Source organism: Podarcis pityusensis, assembly GCF_964106645.2.
Source record: "Podarcis pityusensis genome assembly, chromosome: 11".
In the NCBI taxonomy this organism is placed as follows: domain Eukaryota; kingdom Metazoa; phylum Chordata; class Lepidosauria; order Squamata; family Lacertidae; genus Podarcis; species Podarcis pityusensis.
This window is the reverse complement of record NC_138036.1, coordinates 48,917,511-48,942,569: the sequence shown is the minus strand read 5'-3', so window position 1 is coordinate 48,942,569 and position 25,059 is coordinate 48,917,511. Positions and strand designations below refer to the sequence as shown.

The window sequence follows — 25,059 nt, the reverse complement described above, 5'->3', positions numbered from 1 at the left end:
AGATGGTCTGGCTTAGTAAAGGGCAGTTTCTGAGTCTCCTAGGTAAAAATGCAAGTAGTCTCAAACCCTTTGCCACAACACTATTCACAAAACATGAGTTTCAGGGCCACTACAGCCATTTCACCACAGCTAGGGCTTGCAATTCAATTGGCTAGACGGAATGTAAAGGAAGCAGGCAGCTGCTGGCCAAACAAACCAGTAGGGGTGCTAGGTTCACACATGCCACCGAGCCAGTTTGGTACTAGGAAACCTCCAGTCTGGAGCCTAATTAGGGTTAGGTCTGCCAGGCCTCCCCATTGGGCCCATGACATGATTTGGCTTGAACTATGCCCACCTGTTATCACCTGGCATCAGGCGCAGCACAGGTAATCCTGTGTGGCAAATTAATCACCAAGCATCAGGAGTGCATTCGAAGGGCACTCTTGAGTCTTCATTTGCTGCTGGTGGTATACTTAACTGCTTTTTTAAATTTGGCACCCAATTCAAAAAACAGTAAATTACTGTAATGTAGATGGTGATTTGTTCTCTCTTTCCTGGGAACCTAAGTTTGTTCCCCACCCCTACCCCATATATGCTTTTAAAAAGTGATAAGGCAGTAAAAAAAATACAGTGAAAAGTAACTTAGTTTTAAGATTTCAAGTGTTACCGGAAAAATCCGAGGGCTCCCTTGGACAAAAACAAAGACACCAACCAGGATAACTTGGAGCAAAACAGCAGCCTGTAGGCTTGGCCTTTATTGAACTGTTGCAACAGGGTGTTCCCCTCACTTGCAAGAGAGAGGAAAGACCCAGAAAGATGGTGTGCAAGACCTTATAAAAACTTTTGAAGTTCCCCTCCTCTAGGTCAAGCCCACCCCCAGAAACATCATGCATACATTACAGAAAGGAGGGGTTGAGGGAGGAGTTGTGGTGGTAACCTGAGTGTCCTGTCACCTGGCTGGTTCCTCCTTTCCCCCTGCCCATGAGTCACTTCCAGGAGACAAAGGGGAGTTGGCAGTTTCCTGCCCCCAGAGGGAAGATCTGATCATTGTCCTTTGTTTCAGTCCATGCTGAATCCACTCCCATATGCAAGTTCTTTGTGATCTTGATGGTCTTCTGTCTAGGACCATCAGGGTTGGCATAGCAACTGGGCAGGGCTCCTGTGGATGTGCTGGGATGGTGAAGGGATTATGGCTGACCAGAACCAAGCCACTCCCCTTTGATAGTCCTTGTCATATGGAGTAAAATAAAAATGGAACAGTGCAAATCCGATGTATGGTTGATTTTTCTATGAATTTATAACAGAAGTGTGGCATATGTAGTGTGTGAGTGTGAGTGTGTGAAGTTTGTACAAACTGAACGATTGGGGTGGGGGGTTCCTGCTACAAAGCACAGCCTTTAAAAACATATAGTACCTAATTATTACAGGCTGTAATATTCAGCATCAATGACCTTAAGAGAATAATATTGACTAGCTTTTTCTCTCTGCATTATTATTGTCCTTAGTTATCAATGGCTATTTACACCATCAGCTCAAGATGATGTACAATAAAACCAGCAAAAACACAGTTAAACACACAAAAACAGCAGATGTATTTAAATCAAAACAATACAAAATAGACACTCATGGCAGAGACCCAGTCACCCAGCTGGTAAATTCTCTGTTTCTAGAAAGCTCAGATAGTGTGCACCTATCTTATCTTGAAAAGAATGCCACTCTACATCCATGCCCTATTTGGGGGCGGGGGGGTATGCCAAGGAGTATCTGAGACATATTAAATTCATGAAAGTTCAAAAACTCTTGATTTAAGAGTACTGTGTTACACCAAACACGTGGGGCCAGCACATGACAAATTGGACAGTTTTCAGTAAATACTTGAAGTGACCCAGCTGCCTTACTTTGCCGTAACCATATGCCACATTTGGCAAATCACTGAAAAGCTTACAATTATAGTAGTTGTATGCTGAATCAGAGTAAATGACAGACAAGAGCTTCATCTACCTATAGTCTGATTTCATAAGCACAAGGATTCAAACACTGAAAATAATCATTGTGCCATCAGTACAACGGCCATGTGCAAAAGGGATGATTTGGATAATAGTCTGAATTGCAACTGAGGGAGAAACATTCATTTAAATCAGATTATACTAACTCTCCTATTGAGGTCCATACTTTAACACAGCAATATGGACTTGGGACAGCTGTTTCAACTATGTTTACCCTCTGAACAGTTGCCCTGTGCACCAGCTGAACTATACTTAACACTTGCTGAATCAATCAAGTCATTGTCTTAATAACAGGCCCATAGGGATGTAGATTTTCAATGCAATTTCATAAATATGCCTTTTTTAAAAAAGGAAGCAGGAAAGTAAGAATGAAAAAAACGTTATTTCCTTAAAAGAAATCTTCTGTTCCTGGAACTGGATGATAGTAACAGGAAAAAAAATTGTACAAGATTCTGTTCCTCTTAGCTGCTGGCAATCTTACTATGTAAGTTAATGATTGACAGCTAATAGATACTGTACAACCTTTCACGTCTGCAGCTGTGTGCTTAAGAGTTTCTCTTCTGGCAATCCTCAACCTAGTAGTTCCAAAATATAGTCTATACACTTATTCACCACAGAACTTTCAAACACTATGGTATTGATTAATGTGAAATTGGCACTACATGCAGTATATTCTTTTTAAATTGTGTTCTAATTTATTTAACTGTTTTAAAACTTACTTTTCATCACATTTAAATAATATGAGGAAAATTAAGACACAAAGTCTGAAGATTACAGAAGCCCCTGTTACTGATATGAAGTCTAGTTTTCCACAATAATATTTAGATGGCAAAAGTACCATGCTTTACAATTTACTCTTAGGCAAGATTTCACAATCTTTCAAGCAATTTGAAACTGATGTATTTGGTTTCAGGTAATGCCACCCAATACAGATTTTACAAGCATTAAGTATTATACCACAGAACTTCACATATCCATTTCACTTTTCCAACCCTGTCAAACTTATTTTGACCATATTCAAAATCATGCAGTAGCAGCACAAGGAATGAAGCAAAGTTGAGGTACAATTAACAAGCAGCTAGGTTTCTGTTTCCTACAGTAGAATGCACAAGGGTAATAGGCAATACACTTACCAAGAACACAAATCCATCCTATTTACTGCTATATGTATGCAGGCCACTCCCATTTACATGTGATCTATTTGTATGTGACTGCACATATACGTGGTGCCGGGTATCCGGAAATAGGGAGCACACTCCTGGCTTGCAAGGAAACTCACCCCAGAGGATCTCATCGTGAACTGGAGGGGCAGCGGGGCTTTGTTGAACTGTTCAGCCTCATTGCCTAACAACTGAGTGCAGGCTGGGTTCGAAATTAGAAGGGTGCCAGGCACATTTCATGCCTAAAGGTTCTCCATTTGCGAGCACCTCAAAAAAGTCTGGGTGCCATTTTTTGCACCTGGCTTACACTAAAGGATTACTGAACTATATGTGCTTTGAAGCCTTGAAGTATACAATAAGGATAGACAATATGTTAAGGAGTTTAACAATAAATAGTGTGTTTTGAAAACTGAAGCATGATACCAATATTTTTAGTATAAACACCAAATTAAAAAGTATTAACAATTTCTGCTAAAAATGTGATATTAACAATGTGTCACTTATGTGAATTGCATATTAGTTCATGCTTATCAAAATAATAAATAGAAAGTGTGGCTGACCCCCCTCCCCCAAAATGGCCCATAGACATTCTGTTTTGGCATCCACAATCCAGGTCCCAGGGACCATTTGGCTCTTAGGTTTTCTATCCCAGTTTCTAACACTGTGTGCCGGGTAGCGCAGCAGCAGCCGCATCCCAGTGTATCAGCTGAGCAAGCCCTGCTGCCCCTCCAGCTCACACAGATCTTCTTTGGGTTCTGGGGACACGTCTGATGCTAGGAAGTGAGGCTGAGCAGCTCAATAAAGCCCCACTGCCCCTCCAGCTTGCGAGGAGATCCTTCCCAGAGCCCGAAGAGGTCCTCTTTGGGATCTCAGGTGGGTTTTCTCACGAGCCACTATGGTTCTCCAGGGTGCTCACCTGTATACAGTAATATCTCTTACAAGGGTCTTTCTCACTGGGTTGTTACTCATTTTAACAGCAGAAGTTAAGTAGCTCACCCAGAACTGAGTGCTTATACAAGATTGTTCTTAACATTAATGGAGAAAGCAGCTCTCTATAATATTGGTTTTTCCCTTCTTAGCTTCCAGAAAGCCAACCTGCTACTTAAAGTTGAATACAACCTTAAGAGATGTGTCAAAACACACCACCCACAATTAGGAATCACAGATTTCTGCATTTTATCTGGCTATTAATATAAGCTAATATAAGAAGTAACAAAGGAACCAGTGATTATATTAAACCTAAGTATTATACTTACGTGTAAGTGCACATTTCACAGCTCAAACAGGAGTTACCACAGATGTACTTTAATCCAAGCCCTACTTCTAAATCACATAAAATTTGCTTCTAACTCAAAACCTTTGCAAAAAAATAAATAAATAAAGTTTCAACTCGTTTTTGAGGTAGGAATACAGTAACTCAACCACCATCCGATTAATTAGAACATGACATCTAAATACCCCACATGGGCTTGGAACTAGATAAACTGCTTTGCTTTTGCCAATCATGTGCAAATCAGGCCTTAAGATGAGAAGCAGGGCCTGAGGATTTAAAACAAATAGATGAGAATCAAATTACTGGCACTTTAAGATATCCCTCCCACCCCCGGTTTCCAACCTTGTTTTCATTAATATGGAAAAGCCTGTTTATTAAAGGTTTAAGGGGGTAGTCTGCACAGAAATTCCTGTCCCTTCAAAAGATGTACATTTACTTTGATCTCAAAGTATCCCATTCACCATAATTACTCTAGCAATTTGCAAATCCAGCTTGTCAGTGGTAAGCTGGAGTTTCCAGAGAAATAGAATCCATATCAAGAGTTACACTATTCAGTCACTAGGCAGAAAACCACATCATATTTCTACTATAAGATGCTTCAGAGCTAATTATGGCAAGCGAACACATGCACAGCACTAGTTTATTTTCCCGGTTTTTAAAAAAAGAATAAATGTAATTTAGAAAGCATACAACTTGAACAGAAGCAACAAGAAAAGGGGCAACAGTTAAGCACAATATTTCTCAACTTCATTCTGCTACCGATTTAACAAAGCTACTCTTTTTGGAATTGACTGACAAATGATGAAGTGCCTGGAGACACACAGGTCATGTATCCACAGCACTGACCAGGAGAAATGGCTGCTGGAGGAGCACAGAGAGAAGAGATGTCATGACACATCTGTAGCAGTGAAACCAGATGCCTTCATCTGCCCCAGCTGCAGTAAAACATGTCTCTCCTGTATTGATCTCTATAGCCACAGCAGACGCTGTAACTCTCCAATGGTTTGACTATACCCCCAAAGGTGCACTCTTCCACTGTATCTAAAGACAGAAGGAATGAATGAGTTCATCCTCCTGCAATCATTTCTGGACCCATGCACTGCTTTTTCAAGCAATGATTTTTAGGGCAAAATCCAGCAGAGGCATCTGCTAACTTAAGAAAAGAGGAGGCATTTTTGCCGATTCCCTCTTCATCCCTCCTCTACATGCCACTTACCACAGGAGGGTCCCCCAAAACCATCTAGAACATTATTGGAGAGAATGCAGTGGACTGAGAAGTAATAAAAAATCTCTTTAATTAGCAGACACTTCTGCTGGATTAAAAGCCATTTGACATGCATAATTCCCACACTTAATTTCACCCTTACAATTTAGCCCAGCTATACAAAACCCTAGAAGTTACTGCTACATAGAAACCTAATTATAAAAAGAGCAAGGCAACAGAAACTCAGTAAAGATGGCCTCAAGATTTAAGAACCACCACCAAGCCACAAGCAATGGTCTTCACAAAAGCAGAACACCGTAACTCCAACCTAATATTGTGGATTCTCCTATTCTACTGCCAACATATGAAAACATAATTTTATCTCAACCACTCTAGTCAATTTGAAAGTGTCCAGCAAAAAATTAACGAGTGTGTGTTTGTGTGTGTACAGATAGATGGTTCTACAAATTTATCCTTCATGACTCCATTACCACCACATATGGATTGATGGATGTGCAACGCATCTCCTAACTCAAAAAGATACATACCTGGCTCTACAGGAATAATAGCATCACCTTCTTTTCCTCATTGCAAGACAAAGTCCCTAAGCTGCAGCAGCTAGACACATTCTTCTTCTTCTCAAATATTTATATATACTAATACACCTCACAAAACGAGAAGGCTGTTATCTGAGACTATTACTAATGTTTAGAAGTAGCTTTTCCCAAGCTTTAAAACTTGCCCACCACAAATTATACCACAGCAAATGTTGCTGAGAAGGCACAATTAGTAAAACAGAGCTTTGAATATGGTGGCAACAAAGCTTTGAACTCTAATTTATAGCATTAAAAAACCAGTTAGCAGTTCAAACGTGCAAGTTGAATCAAGAAAAGCATGCAAGCAGACGCAAAGAAGGACGCCATAAGCATAACAGCAAAATGAACATAACTTTCTTCTTGAAGAAACTTTTAGATCATGGATCAAAGGCAGTCAGCAGGTAAGATGCAACCACTGCAGCAATTTTATCCAATTTAAATATGTGGACAGGGATGATCCAACAGACATTGCATACATGGTACTTTCAAAAAGCTTTTACTATCGGGTCCCTTACCAAAGTGATCTTAACATACGGGATAAGAGACAGACCCTCTTATGGATCAGTAACTGGTTAAAGAACAAGAAGCAGAGTGTAGGCTTAAATGGACAGGATGTAAGAAGTGGGTCCCTCAAGGATCTGTATTGGAACTAGTACAGTCATACCTCGGGTTACAGCCCCTTCAGGTTGCGTTTTTTTTTTGGGTTATGGACAGCTGAAACCCGGAAGTACTGGAACGGGTTACTTCCAGGTTTCGGCGGTTGCGCATGCGCAGAAGCGCTGAATCGCAACCCACATGTGCGCAGACACGGGTTGCGAATGTGCATCCCACACAGATCACGTTTGCAACCCGAGCGTCCACTGTACTTTATATATATATATATATATTTTAAATTATGCAGTTGGGGTGAGCAGTGAATTGACCAGGTTTTCCGATGACACCAAATTATTCAGAGCATTAAAAACAGAAAGAGACCGCAAGGAGTTCCAATCATCATCTGAGGCGCTTCTTTGCTCCCTCCACAAGACACCTGGAGAGTGGCAACATGATAAAGGGCCTTTTCTGCAGTGGCTCCCTGTTTGCAGGATGATCTCCACAGGGAGGCTCCCCTGGCACCAGAGTTTGAAATTAGAAGGGTGTCAGGAGCATTTTGCACCTAAAGATTCCCCATTTGCGAGCACCTCAAAAAGTCTGGATGCCATTTTCCCCCCTGGCTGACACTCAAGGATTACTGAAATGTATGGAGCCTTGAAGTGTACATTAAGGATAGACAATATGTTAAGGAGTTTCACAATAAAGAGTAGTGTGTTTTGAAAACTGAAGCATGGTACCAATTTTTTTATTGTAAACACCAAATTAAACATGTATTAACAATGTGTGACTTATGTGAATTGCATATTAGTTCATGCTTATCAAAATAATAAATAAAAATTGTTGCCGGCCCCACCCCCACCCCTAGACATTCTGTTTTGGTGCCCACAAGCCAGATCCCAGAAGCCATTTGGCTCCTAGCTTTTCTATCCCAGTTTCTAACATTGCCTGGTGCCTTCATTACATATCGTTAGGCACCAGGCAAAAACATTCTACTTCTCCTAGGCCACTGGAGAGGCACATTTGCAGCACATTCTTTTCCTCAAAGAATTCTGGAACTGTAGTTTACTGCCCCCTCAGAGTTGTAATTCCAGGAGTACTGCCATAAGAATACAGAAGTTGGCCAACTTTGATGATGAAGTGAGCAAAAGATGATTACTTTGCATAGTTTTTCACTGTGAAATATACTACAAAAATTGCAACACCTGAACCATTTTTTCAAGGTATCCAAAATTGTCCTAAATACAAAATTGTCCTAAATGAATTTTAAAAAGCTTTTCCAACATATAATTAAATACATCTTACCCAATTTCACTTACACGATTGCAGCTGTACACTGCCAACAAACAAACAAACAAACGCAGAGCTGGGGAGGGGGATCAGAGAAGAGAACAGGAAAAATGGCAGGCAACAAGACTTCTTAGTGCCTTTCTGCTACCCCTCCACTATGCCCATTCTGTTTCAGAATAAGACTGGGGAAACAGAGGTCTACAGGGAGAAAAGTCTTCTCACCCCAAGTGTATGGCCACACACCAGATTTGAAAATGGTTAAAAAAACAAGAAATAGCACAAGTGAAAGCTTCCTAAGAAACAAATTTTGAATGCCATTAACAAAAAATAAAAAGGCAAAGCAACAGCAAACTGACAGCACACAACTGTTAAAGGAAAGCTTTGAGGGCACCCCTGAAAGCATTCCTCTGCAGAGCTCTGGAGGTGTATGAATCAAGCTTATCAGTGCAAGCAAGCACCTGTTCATTCCAAAGAAGTGAAGCCAGCCAGCAAAAGGAACAAGCCCAATACCAGAAAGCATACAAAATGAAAAGGTTCCATAGAGTTATGAACCAAATTATTCACTGAGCACTGGAGAAAAGGAGCAATCTGCCTTCTTCCAAAGTTACACACATTTCTTTAGGCAGGCAGCTCTGCAAAGCTCAAAAACGAAACATGAACATAAATAGGAGTGATTTCAATTCTCACATGCATTGTTAATGCTTGAACAGGAATGCTCTTACCAAAATAGGGAAAAATTCGTATTAAACGCTTCTCTTTCAAGAACTGCATTTAAAGTAAGTACCTATGTTGTTGCAATATATCTTGTGGGTTTTTTTTCTAAAATCAACAAAAGCAAACACAGAAAAACTTCCCCTTCTATTTTAGCTCTAAAGGGGACTACCACTTTAGATAAGCTATTTAAAAAGTTAGCCAAATTGTGCAAGTTGACAACTTTGTAGATAAGTATCACGTTAATGACCCATGTATCTAGATCAAATCAGAACATATGAAATGATGATGAAAACATGGCCCACCCCAGTGTCATACACCTCATACTGTCAGTTAGACCGGAAACTGCTCTTAAGAAACCACCTCCCAGGCCTCTTTTTCATTCATTCAAATATTACCACACTAGCTATAGCACATGGCAGCAGCTAGAGGAGTCAGACTAATATGCTCACTACTCGAGAAATGAATGGGAGGAAAGGGGAGGAGACAATAACACGCTCTGAACCATGCCTGATTCTCATCTTTCAATGGAGTAAAAAGGTGGATTTTGAATCTGTTGTTAGCTCAAGTTTTGCCTTGTTTTAAAGTGAAGATTACAAAACATGCTCTTACTTTACTGCTCACCTTTACAAATAGAGCATAGAGAACATGCATGGACAGAAAATACAAATAAATTAACAGAAGGAGCCAGAAAGGAGGAACCAAACATCATGCACATCTCTATAAAACAGGATGAAAAGTGTTGCCGAGGGAAACACATGAATAAAGAGTTCTCTCACACCAACATTTCTCCGTAGATAGCATGATTCTAACTTCTGACATGGTATCTCCCCAAACATGAAAGTGAGGGGAAGTTATCAAACCCTCTTATGAAACCAACTTCATGGAGGAATTCCACACTGACCTATATTAACTGATTTGGGGGCACGCAAATCTAAGGTGGCTACCCCAAGCAGGGGTAGAGAAGGCACGGGTGGGAGGAAGTATGGTGTGGAGATTCCAAGGGACAGGGTGGGGTCGGAGGCAGTTATTTAGAAGGCAGGAAATGGAAGAGGGTCTATGACGTCAACATGCAAGCAGCGGAGTAAGACCCAGACCCAGGTCTCCCCAGCAGGCAGTCAGCCTCAGTCATGTGGTGCAATGTGAGAAGGGATCCTCTTGGGGACCAAGAGAGGCCACATGCTCCTGGCCTGATGACCCCATCAAGGGTGCCAGCCAGTGTTAGAAAGTGGGATATGAAAGCTAGGAGCTAAACGGCACCTTAAAACGAGGTTACAGGCGCAACAACTGAATGTCTGGGCACATGCTTTCTATAACAAGAATACAGTGTTGCAAATGAATGAACGGCAGCTAAAATATTATGTTCATTTTTCACCTGGTTTAGCCCACCCCCCTAATATCCTTAAGAGGGTCTCTTCTCCTGTCTTTGGAAGCGGGGAGGCAGGAAAAGCTCCTCCTTTCCTTCCATTCTGCAGTTTTAATCGAAAATCTAAGGCGCAGTGCTGTGCCCAGGGCTCAGAAACAGCACGCAAAACGCGCCCAGAACAATGGGAGTTTGGAACACCGAGTGCCAACTGGAGTAAAATATTGGGGGGGGGGGGGGAGCCCCGCCTCACACAATCACATGATGCTGTGCACGCGCAACATTTGAATGCCCATCAGCTTTGGGGAGGGGGGGCAGACCCTCTCACATATTTTATTGATGGGGGGAGGGGGCTAGCCCTAGGAATTGGCTCCTATGAACTCTTATTGGAGCCAAGAAAGGAAGAGAGATCGAGGGGGTCTCCGTCTCCTCCTCGGCCACTTACTTGCCCAGGAGCTGGTCGTGCTCGTTGCGGATCTTGCCCAGCTCGATCTGCAGTTTGGCCCTTTCCCGGGCCGTGTCGTCCAAGGCTCTCCGGGCATCGGCGAGCTCGGCTTCGTAGAGGGACTTGAGGCCGGTGAGCTCCCGGCCGCGCACCTCCTCTCGCTCGGTGACCTGGAGGTGGAGCGCGCTGTTCTCGATCTCCAAGCTGCGCACCTTGTCGATGTAGACGGCCAGGCGGTCGTTGAGCTCGCGCAGCTCTTCCTTCTCTTGCAGGCGGCTGATGCGCGTGGGGCTCAGAGGGGTGCTCGCCGCGCTGCCCCGCGAGCGCTGCCCCGACGGCGTCGAGGCCATGGCCGCCACCGCCGCCGCCATGGCGCGCAAAAAACGCGCGGGGAAAGGGGGGGGGAGGGAAAGAAGCCCAAAGGGAAAAAAGAGGGGAAAAGAGCCCGAAAGGGGTTCAAAAGCGGAGAGCTTGGCAATGCAAAGGTTAAAAAAAAAGCACAGCAATCCTAAAAGCAAATTGCCAAACGAGCAGCGAGGCAGGGAGAGGGAAAAGTTAAGCGCGAAAGGGAGCGAACCGAGGATGCAAATGAATGAATAAAGATAATAACCCGCGAGGGTGAGGAAGCGAGCGAGCGGGAAAAAAGGGAGAAGAGGGGGGGGAAGAGGAGGAGCGAAAAGAAACGAAGGCGGCTCTGCAGGTGCTTCGCTGAGGCGAAATGGATGTTCCAAGCAAATAAAGAAACGGAGCGAGGAGAAGCGGCTCCTGCTCAGCTGGGACCCGGCGCCGCTGCAAGGAGCGGAGCCACCCGCCCGGCCAGCCTCGCGTATCCCGCCTCCGGCCGCTCCTCCCCGGGCAGAACACACAAAACAGGCGGGCTCTGCTCCGAACCAATATGGCCGTCGCGCGCTCGAGCGCCGCCCCTCCCTCTCTTCCCTTCCTCCTCCTCCTCCTCCGCTCGCCTATGCCCCCACCGCACGTGACCCGCGCTCAACCAATAGGGCGCCGAGCGGGGCTCTTCGCCGAGGTCTAGACGCTAAATTCAAAACCCGCAACTGCCGGCGAGGCAGCGGCGCGCGCGCGCGCTCTCTCTCTCTCACTCACACACACAAACACACCGACCCACCCACCGCTCGCTGGGCCTGAAACCCTCAAGTGCGCATGCGGGGTTAGGCCGCCGCCGTTCCTTTCTTCTCTCCCTCGCTCTCCGCCATCTCTTGTGAAGGAGGAGGCGGCGGAGGAAAGGAGCGGGCGGGCGGGCTGCTTGTTTCTCGGGCCCTAAAGCGCTTGGAAGGGGCCGCTGTGTTGTTTTTCTTTCCCCTCGCACACGCACTTGTCTTTCCCGACTTATATGTGAGGGCTGGCGGCGTGAAACTTCCCCTGGCCGCTGTTAAGCATCCTTTTCCGTTCGGTCTGTTTGAACACGCGGACCGTTGGCTTTCGGCGGGAAAACCCTGAGGGGAACCGAAGGGGCTGCGGTGGCCGGCTCAGGGTGGCGTCCAAGATGCGGGGATGGGAAGGCCAAGGTTTTGAAACAGGCGGGCTTAATCCTGGCGTTGAGGAGACAGGTGAGCGCTTCAGGCGCCCGGTCGAAAGGGTCTCGACCCGTTTTGATGGATACAAAAATGGAATACTGCATGGTTTAGTTTTTGTAAAATATGCTGGCATTTATGGTATCCAAAATGAATTATGGAAAGAGAAGAAGGGAAGTCAATGATTTTAAGGATGTTTAAATGAGTATTTTAAATGGCAAAACTGGAAATTTGTGTTTGTGTGTATGTACGTGTGTGTGTATACACACACATTTTATTATGCAGGCACCCGAGAAGAAATATTCCCGGCAACAAGGGCATTGGCAGGATTATTGTAATAACCAGCAGTTTCATAAGAGTAAATAGTTAAAGTCAATGAATAAAAGAAGTTAATTTAGAATAGGCAGGAAATGATAAAATAAATTAAGGAACGGCACAAAGAGGTCAGGTTTCGAAAATGACAGTAAAACTATTGAAATAACTGAAAATCATAAATATAAAAAATAATGATAAAGTAACTTGGCCGCACACCTCTCCATTGACAGGGATGCCTTTTGCTGCTCTCTGTCTTGTTAGTTCTTACGTTTGTACACTTCCCTTCAGCTGAACCTCACAGGGCAGTTCACAACATAAAGAAAATGAAAACATATTTGACTGTCGCAGTGCTAACTGGCCTTTAAATCTGCGCTCCAAGGTTTGAGGAGGAAAAGGGGAGTCTTCTTTAAAAAGCCCTGCCTTTTCTCCGCAAATAAATTCAGATTACATGTATTCAGATTTAGGAAATTCTGTGAAGGGAGTGCCTGTCCTACCTTGCCAGGAAAGTGGGAGCAAGTGGCCGTTTCGTTACAGCCTGCCAGGTCCTCTGCCCCCTGTAAATATGTACTCCCATTTCTGCGAAGCTACAACTTTTCCCTTGCTTCAGCGAAGAGAGGCTTCCTTTCTGCAACAGGTGGAGTTTTCTTGGCATGTTGCTTGGAGGCAATGGACACAAGACGAACTAAGATTTATAAGACAATACTGAGCAGATCTAAACGTATCCCCTGTAAGGAAAACAAAAACTCATTGGCAGGTTCTCTTCCGATAAAAAATAGGCAATTCTGAAGAGGGGCTGGTAAGCCACTGCTAACATTATTTGTCAACGGCTGTTCTATACACGACATACAGTGGACGCTCGGGTTGCGAATGTGATCTGGGCGGGATGCATGTTTGCAACCTGCAGTGTTCAGAACCCCCAGTGGCGCATCTGTGCACGCGTGGGTTGCGATTCAGCGCTTCTGCGCATGCACAAAGCGCAATTTAGCACTTCTGCGCATGTGCGACTGCCAAAACCCGGAAGTAACCCGTTCCGGTACTTCCGGGTTTCAGCAGGTCCGAAACCCGAAAAAGCGCAACCTGAAGCGTCTGTAACCCAAGGTATGACTGTATAGGAAAGCTGGACTCTGATCTCTTGTGCACCTTTCCTTGAAGACTAAAAACCAAGAGAGAGAAAAATATATTATCGTGTGATAATATGTGTGGCAGCCTCTGAAGACGGTTGGGAAGCTTCAGCAAATGCAGAATTCAGAGGCCCAGTTGCTCACCGAAGCAAGACAGTTTAAGCCATCCTGGTTTGACTGCACTGGTAGCCAATTAGTTTCTGGGTCCAATTCAAAGTGCTGGCTTTTACCTATAAAGCCTTAAATGGCTCAGGACTGCAATACCTCAAGGATCTCCTCTCATATGAATCAACCTGGACTCAGCAATCACCATCTGAGGCCCCTTTTTGTGTGCTCACTCCAGGAGAGGGCCAGAGGGTTGCAACATAAGAACAGGCCTTTTCTGCAGTGGCTCTCCATTTGCGGTATGCTCTCTTCACGGTGGCTCATCTGCCGCCTTCATTATCTTTAGGTGCCAGGCAAAAACATTCCCCGTCTCCCAGGCCTTGACTAATTACTATTGCAAAAATTTAAGTTGTGCATTAGATTTGATGGCACATTTACATTTGCCAGCGAAAACGTTTTCGGTTTTGAAAATTTAGGTGTGCATTAGATTTGATGGCACATTGGACTCGAGTAAATACGCTAAATAATGGGATGATTAGGGAGGCAGGAGAGGATATATTATTTAATAATATCCTTCCAAACTTGCGCTAGCAAGTCCCATATTCTAGCAGAGTTCCAAACATCCCCCTTTTTAGATTACGCAGTGATCAGCTTGTTGCTGACTCATCTGAGTCCTACTACAATATTAAAGATTCATTCCTGGTAAAATCCCTTGCCTTTCCCTCTTAAAAAGAATAAGAACAAGAATCTGATTAACGTTAATATAAGAAATAATTTACTCACAGATTCATTCAGGTTCACAGACATATCCCTGAAGGCAGACTTAGGTTACTTAACAACTAGAACTATTCCATAAAGAAGTTAGTCCCAAGTGACTGTATCCAAGCATACAGCAACATCCAAAATGGAGAACACACACACTGATCATAATGTGGAGGCCGTGTGCTCCTCCATGCTAGTACAACAGACCATACCCTCTTCAAGTCACATGTCTACTGTAGAAATGTTGTACTTGACTGCAGTTTTACATCCCACAAATAATTATGTTTTTTTTAAACTGGAGGGGGGTGTTTTTGTTTGTTGCTATGGTATGTATTTTTATGTTTTTATATTGCAAGCAGCTCTGCATTTTTTAGGTGAAGGGTGTTATAGAAATTTAATAAATAATAATAAAGATTTTAACTGGGTTTGAATTGGCACTCTAGCAATCCATGGGGTCAGAGGGTAGAGCAGCAGTGGGGAACCTGGGGCTCTTTAGATGTTGGCCCCAGCCACCATAGTCATTGGTCAAGAGTGATGGGAGCTGCAGTCTTAACTACATCTCAGGAGGGCCAGAGATTCCCATCCCTTGGGGTAAAGCATAACCCCAGTACTGTATGTATAAAAGACTATGGTACATATACAAAAAGTTAACTGAAACAAATCACTTGTTTTATTGATGCATAATGCATCATTCAGAAACTAATGTTACAAATTTGATGGACTTTGAAGGGAAATGTAGCAACATAGAGGAAATGGCAGGCAGCTTATTTAGAAAATGATATGGATTAAGAATTACATAATTGCACTTGCAAAGTAATGCAGGGTAAACTGAATAGACATATAAGGCCAAGTCTACATTGTGGTCTTAAAATACAGCCAAGTTCTTTTTTCAATTCATACTGAATCTAGTTTGGGTTAAAATTAATCAAAACAATATTTCATGAGACAGGAGAGATATGGCTAATATTCTATGTACTATGCTTTTCCTTATCATAACTGAAAATTTTGAAGCTCTTTTGAAGTTCCTATTTTAGCATACAGAGTTTTCAAAAAGTATTTCTAAGTTTCCTGACATTTTGAGATAAAGTACTTCTAAAAGTCAGATTGTTGTTTATTTCCTTGATATCTGATGGGAGGGCGTTCCACGGGGCGGACACCTCCACTGAGCAGGCCCTCTGCTTGGTTACCTGTAACCTCACTTCGCACAGTGAGGGAACCACCAGAAGGCCCTTGGAGCTGGACCTCAGTGTCTGGGCTGAACGATGGGGGTGGAGATGCTCCTTCAGGTATACTGGGCCGAGGCCATTTAGGGTTTTAAAGTTCAGCACCAACACTTTGAATTGTGCTCGGAAACGTACTGGGAGCCAATGTAAGTCTCCCTACATTGGAAGAGGTGGTAATCCTTTGTTCCTTATTCACACTGCTCACAATAAATCTAGCTTTCCATTTTTGACTCACCACACACTGATTTGGTAGACTTCCTCTTTCATCTGTTAGTCATCAGTGCAAACCAGCTTCCTCTCACAAGCACTAATCCTGATCTCAAACTATCTAAATCTCAGCATTAGAATCTCAGGAGAGCTGTGGCAACCCACATTCTGCACCTAGGAATGTTTACTTGGAAGAAGTCCCACTGAGTTCAAGAGAGTGCTTTTTCAAGGAAACGGACAGAAATATATAGTCTTTAACATTTGCTAGAAATCTAAAGTACATGTGGAGTGGTGAAATCTGCAGATAAAATGAAGTCAGGAAGCATTGGTTATAGAGAAAAATCAGGAAATTATACGAGATTAACTGTATCATCTCATGTTCTGGAGTAATAGAAATGGAATGTAATTCATAAGTAAATGCCTCTGGAGGCAAATGACTGTACAACTAGGCATTGTGAGTGCAGGAGCAAAGGACAGTAATTCAGCAAGGCCAAAGCACCACAGGTCCAAAAGCAAGAGTCATAGTCCATTAAAGAGAGAGAATATACAAGTGTTTATATGCTAATGCTAGAAGCCTCTGAGCCAAGATGGGTGAAACAGAGTGCTTAGTCTTAGAGGACTGCATTGATATAATAGGAATAATGCAAAACTGGAGGAATAGAGAAACCAGTGGGACATTGTTATATCTGGATACAATGCTTTAGGAAGGTCAGAGAAGAATGTACTGGAGCTGGTATCATTCTGTATATTAAAGAGGTCATTGACCGAGCCCAACATGCTAGAAATCCCAAAAGGGACAGACTACTCCACAGAAACATTGTGGGTGGTGAACCTGGCCCTAAGAATAACATAGTACAGGGGGTGTGCTATCGTCCCACTGATGAAAATGCTCAAGGAAATCTTAAGAAGAATGAAATCAAGGAAGCATCCAGAAGAAGAAATGTTGATTATGTTAGTAATGGGCTACTAGAACTAGTCTCACATAGACTGGCTACATATGTGTTCCAGTCACAACAAAAAGGAAAAATTTCTAGATACCCTAATATGACTCTGCCCTAGAACAGTTGCTCATGGAACTGATCAGAGGAGTGGTGACCCTAGAACCTGGCACGAGGTATAAGAAGTGCTGTTAAGCCAGTTGGAAGCAGTAGCCATAGTGCTATTAAATGAAATATACAAGTACATGGCCAATTGCCAAGAAAAGCCAACATGGTCAAATCTGAATCAAAAGAGGAAACTAACCCCCCCTCAAGCAGATGAATGTTAAAAAAGAATTTGAAAGACAAAGGCTTTTAACAGTGAGTCCATAAGTGGCTGTGGAGGCCAATTCTGGATCCACACATCCTTCCACAGTGGGGCATAGGTTTCCGGGCGGGAGTTGATCATGGTAAGGGTTTACCAAGCGTGCCTTCCTCTTGGCACGTTTCTCCCTTTCGTCCTGAGTTTGAGCGTCTTCAAAGTCCATGACACTTTTGGTCAAGGCTGTTCTCCAACTGGAGCGCTCGCAGGCCAGTGTTTCCCAGTTGTCAGTGTCTATACTACATTTTTAAAGATTTGCCTTGAGAGAGTCTTTAAACCTCTTTTGTTGCCCACCAGCATTACACTTTCCATTTTTAAGTTCGGAATTTGCAAATTTACATTGGAACAACTCTGAAAGCATACTCACCATGCTCGGGTCAGCTATCAATGTCGCTTTCCAGAGCTGAGCTTCAGGAAACTAATTCTACTCATTGTTAGCAGAAGCTGGCCACCGGTGTGCATGATGCTGATTGGTTGGTTCTGTGATGTCACAATAGGACATCCCTTTCTCCCTCATCCTTCATTTTTTTTTAGAAGATATTTATTAAAATTTCAAAAATAAATAAAGAAGTTACAATAGTAATAATAAGAAAAAGAAAAGAGAATTAAAAAAAGAAAAAAGAGTACAAAATACAAAAAAGTAAAAACAATTAAAAACAAATCAATCTTTCCATATCTTGTCTTTCAATCACTTGTTTCCCTGACCTCCTCACACCTCCCCTTTTTTGTATTCCAGTTCAGTAAGTTAATTCAGCAAATCCTTTCCCTCTTTTGTTTTTATCTTAAACCTTTGTCTTAATATGTAATAACTATATATTCTCATCTGTTAACAGTCCTTTTTTACATACTCCTTATAACATTGCTGGTAAAAACCCCTTAGCTTCATTCCAACATCATTCTAACATTCATTAATTTTACAGTATTTCTGTAGATAGTCTTTAAATTTCTTCCAGTCTTCTTCCACCGACTCTTCTCCCTGGTCTCGGATTCTGCCAGTCATTTACGCCAGTTCCATATAGTCCATCACCTTCATCTGCCATTCTTCCAGGGTGGGTAGATCTTGTGTCTTCCAGTACTTTGCAATAAGAATTCTTGCTGCTGTTGTGGCATACATAAAAAAAGTTCTATCCTTCTTTGGCACCAATTGGCTGACAATGCCCAGGAGAAAGGCCTCTGGTTTCTTCAGGAAGGTATATTTAAATACCTTTTTCATTTCGTTATAGATCATCTCCCAGAAAGCCTTAATCCTTGGGCACGTCCACCAAAGGTGAAAGAATGTACCTTCAGTTTCTTTGCATTTCCAACATTTATTATCGGGCAAATGATAAATTTTTGCAAGTTTGACTGGTGTCATGTACCACCTGTATATCATTTTCATAATATTCTCTCTTAAGGCATTACATGCCGTGAACTTCATACCTGTGGTCCATAACTGTTCCCAGTCAGCCATCATAATGTTATGTCCAACATCTTGTGCCCATTTAATCATAGCAGATTTCACTGTTTCATCTTGAGTATTCCATTTCAGCAGCAAGTTATACATTCTTGACAAATTCTTAACTTTAGGTTCTAACAGTTCTGTTTCCAGTTTTGATTTTTCCACCTGGAAGCCAATTTTCTTGTCCAAATTGTATGCCTCCATTATTTGATAATAGTGAAGCCAATCTCGCACTTTATTTTTTAATTTTTCAAAGCTCTGCAATTTCAATTTATCTCCCTCTTGTTCCAGAATTTCCCAATATTTCGGCCATTTGGCCTCCATATTGAACTTTTTCTGGGCCTTCGCTTCCATTGGTGACAGCCACCTTGGAGTTTTATTTTCAAATAGATCCTTATATCTTGTCCAGACATTAAACAATGCTTTCCTGACAATATGGTTTTCTCCCTCATCCTTCAATCCAGGAGAGGTTTGAGAAAACTAAAAATGCACTGTGCTTTTTTAAAGAAAAAAGAGAAAGAAAGAAAGAAAGAAAGAAAGAAAGAAAGATGGACGGAAGGAAGGCACCAATGGATGCTAAATTGAATAAAGAAGCATGCCCTTTGAAAAGGTAAAGAAATAAAGTCTACCTGAACCATGTCTGAACATTGGAGTTTCTGGAAAAATATGCAGGAGGAATCAAGGCGCACCTCAGGGGAGACTAAAACTGTAGCAACTGCTGCTATGTATACATTCATACCACATCCTATTAGTCCTTTATAAAAACATTAAAGAGCAGTGTCCTCTTTTTTTTTTTTTTTACACAGTTCAGGCCTTTAATGATATATGGAACATGCATAGGTTTTTCCTCTCCGCTTTCCCCAGTCTGTTGTAAGCTGAAGGGATGCCTTAAGAACAAGAGCTACAGAACAAGCTGCCTTGCCGCACCTGCCACAATATAAAGTTGCCATAGAGTTAGGATTACAGCATTAAATAGCTCTGTGTAGCAGCTGGCGCTGAAGTGAAAGAGTCTGTGTGCACACATAACCTCAGAGCCAAAATAATAAAATTGTGTGCGGTGCTGAGGAAGTTGAGGTCCCCTCCAGATGTTTAGTGCTGGCTTCAATTCCCTTTCTTAGGCTGCCGCCTGGGCTCAAAGGGGCTTACTTCTGGGTACATACATATAAAAGGTTTCACAGCTTAACAAATATTTATTTCCTGTAAAAAAAACCACGGCATTTTTTCCTTGAGTAGAATATAAGGGGATAGCCAAAAAACATGCCATTAAGCCATCTTACAAGGCAAAAGGCCCAAGGTAACCAAGGTAGGGTTGCCATATTTCAGAAAGTAAAATTCCTGACACCCGCAAAGTTGTTGGGCTTTTTTAAAAGAGAACCACCAAAATTGTTGTAATTATAAGCTGCTTTTTCTATACACCTGAGTTTTTCCGGACATTTTGTAGATCTTCCCCCGACACCATTTTTACACCCGAAAACCAGGACATGTCAGGAATTTTCTTCATGTATGGCAAGCCTAGAAGAAGGAAGAGGTTCCCAGGGCAACGGGGTTGTGATGTCATAAAAGTCCTTTTACACTGAGTTTGTTTTTTGCAAGGTTTTCTGGGAACAAGGAGGAGGAAGCAAGGAGAACACCGATGAAAAATGTTATAAAGAAATATGAAATATGGGTGGTTCTGTGGCTATCTCAGAGCACTGGGCGTGCTTATCTGTGATGTGGATGCCCCGTGTTTGCACATGTGATGTGAGCACACCCTGTGGCATGTGCGCACAGCCACTGCAGAACTTGGGGGGCCTGTCCCCACCCCCCCACCCCCCTTGGCACACCTGCTGATTATCATCAGGACATGGCAAAACTAGCTGGATTCAATTAGCTGACTGCAATGCCTCTATTGGGAAATGGAGTGAAATCAATCATTGGGTTTGTTTCCATAGATGAGTGTCAGGTATCATGGAGGTACAGCTTCAGTTTGGCCCTTTCAGTGGACTCGGCTAAAGGTAAAGGACCCCTGACAGTTAAGTCCAGTCACAAACGACTCTGGAGTTGCGGAGCTCATCTCACTTTACTGGCCGAGGGAGCTGACGTTTGTCCACAGACAGTTTTTCCAGGTCATGTGGCCAGCATGACTAAACCACTTCTGGTGCAATGGGACACTGTGACAGAAACCAGAGCGCACAGAAACGCCGTTTACCTTCCTGCTGCAGCGGTACCTATTTATCTACTTGCACTGGCATGCTTTCAAACTGCTACGTTGGCAGAAGCTGGGACAGAGCAACGGGAGCTCACTCCGTCACAGGGATTCAAACCGCCAACGTTCTGATTGGGAAGCCCAAGAGGCTCAGTGGTTTAGACCACAGCACACCCATGTCCCAAATAAACAAGAACACAATCACTGATAGGTCCACCCGCCATTGTGAGGCTCAAAGCAATGAAGATGATGCCTCCCCAGCTGTTGCCATTGGCTGTGGGTTTCTTGTGATGTCACAAAAGCACTTGGCAACTGAGTGGATATAAAGACCCTAGGCTCATTGGTTTAGAGCACAGCATCACCCGCGTCCCAGGACTCAGCTACACAGCTGCAAATAAAACGTTTCAAGTGTATTGTAAAGGGCATTATACAAATGAGACACTTTACGGCGATGGTGAGCTATAGCAAATTCAATATATTTTTTCAAAACTTTTTTTTAAAGAAACATTTTCACAATGTTTTTAATACGCGTCTAGATTCCACCCCAGTCTCTCTCGCTGTCTTGCCTACTGCACATATGAACAATTGCAGACACAAATAGGCGTAGGAGGTGTTATAAGAATTTTAAGATCATATATATATTAAAAATATTCATAACTGTATAAATAAACCACATGTCTGAAACCCCATAGAAAAGGTCCTGAACAAATTGATCTCAAATATTTCTCTGCAAGGACAAAGTGGGAAACCTCCCCATTGTCTCTTTCCTCACAAATCCTGTCCTCACAAATCCTGTCTTAAGGGCACATTCAAGATATGATCAGGGTGTGAGCCTGTGACCTAGAGTCAGGAATTAGTTATCATAACAAAAGAGTGGCCAGGATGCCATTTAATCCGATCAGCTAACCTGCCAGACAGGAAGAAACAACACACCCAGATTTGTTAAGGGAGTGGTCTGGGCTACACCCCTTCTGTGATGTATTTATGATGCTTTTGGAGGTGGTCTTGTTCTCCAGGGCAGGCAATTTCAAATGTCTATATAAGGGCTTATGCGCCTGTGCTCCAGGTCTCTCTCCCCCCCCCCCCGTATATGGGGGGAGCACCCTGTTGCAACAGCTTACAATCAGGCTTACTAGCTGCCTTGCTTCTCAATATTCTCTGGTTGGCCTCTGTTATTTTCTCCTATAGACAGAGAACCTAAAAAGAGGACTCTATATGGGCTCTTGGGTACCCCATAAGGGGAAAAGAGCAGGTTTTTTTCTTATAACAGAGGTAACTTGGTAAGGAAGAAAAAGTTTAAGAACTTTTAAAGTCATGTAAACAACACTTCCAAGCTTTAGCAAGTGGAATGACCAGTTCTCCATCTTTATTGTATAACCAGTTTTCAGCCGGAATGAGGAAAATGAAGCAATAGCCAAGATTATATCTTGTTCATTTTGAACACAATCACTTTACATAACTTTTGATTTCTGCAGTGTATGCATTTTATACTTTATGCATATGCTGCTTTTTTAACCTTTCCTAGGACGCGGGTGGCGCTGTGGGTTAAACCACAGAGCCTAGGACTTGCTGATCAGAAGGTCAGCAGTTCGAATCCCCGCGACGGGGTGAGCTCCCGTTGCTTGGTCCCTGCTCCTGCCAACCTAGCAGTTCAAAAGCACATCAAAGTGCAAGTAGATAAATAGGTACCGCTCTGGCGGGAAGGTAAACAGCGTTTCCGTGCGCTGCTCTGGTTCGCCAGAAGCGGCTTGGTCATGCTGGCCACGACCTGGAAGTTGTACGCCGGCTCCCTTGGCCAATAAAGCGAGTTGATCTCCGCAACCCCAAAGTCGGCCATGACTGGACCAAATGGTCAAGGGTCCCTTTACCTTTACCTATGCATACAGTGAAACCTTGACTTATGTACGGCTCTACTTACGTACGATTCCAGTTACAACCTTCAGTAGGTGCTTCGGCTTATGAACTTTCCTCTAGATACAAACAGAGGCCTTGCCAGCAGCCCGGAGCTCACCTGGCCGGCTGCAGAGCTGCGCTGAGGCCTCTGCTGCCAGGGAGAGGGCCCCCATCCCACCTCCAAAACTATGGAAGAGGTTCCGCCTGCAAGAGGCACAGAGGCACACTGCAGCCCCAAACCCCACCGAGAAACTAACCTGAGGAATTCCAAAGAAGAACCTGGCCTGGCAAGAAAAAAAAGTGACCCTGGCCAAAGTGAACCAGCACTTTACTGCCCCACCCGCAGCTTGTAGTCAAGTAAGCCCATCCACTCTCAGTGCACGTAAGGAAAATAAAATGTTAATTTTTTCATCTACAATACTGTCTTATTTATTTTATAGTACATTGATTATTGCCTTCATTTTATGGATCTATGGACTCGTTAGACAGTAAAATCCGTGTTAAATTGCTGTTTTAGGGGGCGTTTTTCATCATCTAGAACAGATTGATTCACTTTTCCATTACTTTCTATGGAAAAGTGTGCCTCTACTTATGTACGTTTCTAGTTATGACCGGACTTCTGGAAGGGATTATGGTTGTAAGTAGAGGTTCCACTGGTAGAACCTCTACTTACGACTGCCTCTACTTGGGCCCGATCCAAGTTGCGATTGCAGCAAACCCGGAAGAAAATACTGGGTTTACCGCGATTCAGATGGACGGACCTCTGGAACTGATTACATCCGTAAGTAGAGGTTCCACTGTAATAGGCCAGAAGGAGCCTGCGTTTCTCTTTCTCTTTCTATCTCTTTTCCTTCTGGTGTGGTGTTCTGTACATAGTATGCTTAGTGTTATGTACTGAAGTTCTCACCCTGGGCCAGCAGGGGATACTGTAGATAGTTTTCACTCAGGTCCACATATGTAAATAAGGGATTGAAAGTGATGTTCAGTGATTGGACAGTTACAGAAAGTTGTTACAGTTGCGTTGTAGTGGAGCTCTATATAAGCAGGCTGACTGAACCCTTCAGTTTAGTTCTGTTCTGGCCTGTGAATAAACAAGAGCTGTTTGAAGAATTGCTGTGTGGTCTGATATGTTCACCCACAACTTAACACATAAGGTTTAGACTTATTATAAGTTATTGTAAGCTTAAGTTAAGTCTGCTGCAACTGGATTTCTTATGGACGGTGCCAATCCTGAATGTATTGGATTTGTGACCATTATGCCCATTTGCCTTCAGTAGCAGTAAAGATCTGCTGGATGAAATATTAATTGCCCCTGGTCTATTTTTTTGGGAATCCTGCAATGTGTTTAAGTTGTTACTCTGCTAACTACACACTGGAATCTGCTCTGGATCAATATTGAGTAGAATTTCATGACGGGCCTGGCACAGAAGCCCTTCACATCCCCAGAGGGAGAAATGACTTTGCCACAGCCAGGAATGCCTCCCAGCCAGCCGGTATCGCAAGCTTCGAATTTGCCCTGTCAGATGCGACACTGCTGAAGCGTCAGCCCTCCATATGGATCCCGAAAATAGATATACACCCAATGCCTGATCAAAAGCCTACCTACATCTGTAATCAATAAAAGTTGCGGCCAATTTAAAATCCCATAACGCTGTTTTATTCGGTTTGAATCCCCGCGACAGGGTGAGCTCCCGTTGCTCAGTCACAGCTCCCGCCAACCTAGCAGTTCGAAAGCACGAAGTGCAAGTAGATAAATAGGTACCGCTCCGGCAGGAAGGTAAACGGCGTTTCCGCACACTGCTCTGGTTTTGGTGTTCCGTTGCGCCAGAACGTTGCGCCACATGACCCAGAAAAACTGTCTGCAGACAAATGCCAGCTCCCTCGGCCAGTAAAGTGAGATGAGCGCCGCAACCCCAGAGTCGTCCGCCACTGGACTAAACTGTCAGGGGTCCTTTACCTTTATCTTTTTCTTTTTAAACTCTAAATCTGCCCCTAGACATTTAAATTAATATATGAAAATCCATATCCTCTTCTGTCCCCCCTTTCAGAGATGCATTTTCTTCTTTTCTGGCAATACAGTGGTACCTCGAGTTACATATGCTTCAGGTTACATACACTTCAGGTTACACACTCCACTAAGCCAGAAATAGTGCTTCAGGTTAATAACTTTGCTTCAGGATAAGAACAGAAATTGTGCTCTGGTGGTGCGGCGGCAGCGAGAGGCCACATTAGCTAAAGTGGTGCTTCAGGTTAAGAACAGTTTCAGGTTAAGTACAGACCTCCGGAACGAATTAAGTACTTAACCCGAGATACCACTGTATGTGAGCGGCTGCTCTACCTGCTTAGCTTCAGCAAGGTGGT

At 43.2% G+C, this 25,059-nt stretch overlaps 1 protein-coding gene across 2 annotated transcripts in view; it reads right to left on the bottom strand.

Annotated features, from left to right (window-relative positions):
- LMNB1 (lamin B1) overlaps positions 1-14,497 on the bottom strand; it is a 28,718-nt gene extending 14,221 nt beyond the window's left edge. Inside the window, exons 1-2 of one of the 2 annotated variants that reach the window (XM_080972761.1) lie at positions 14,475-14,497; positions 12,960-13,121 (exon numbers count right to left, since the gene is read on the bottom strand). In XM_080972761.1, the coding sequence (XP_080828887.1) occupies positions 12,960-13,121; positions 14,475-14,482 (170 nt within the window). In that variant the 5' untranslated portion in view covers positions 14,483-14,497. Of the gene's footprint in view, positions 1-10,618; positions 11,553-12,959; positions 13,122-14,474 lie in introns of those variants that run through there. The other variant, XM_080972760.1, reaches the window with a different exon arrangement.
- Between the last annotated feature and the right edge of the window lie 10,562 nt (positions 14,498-25,059).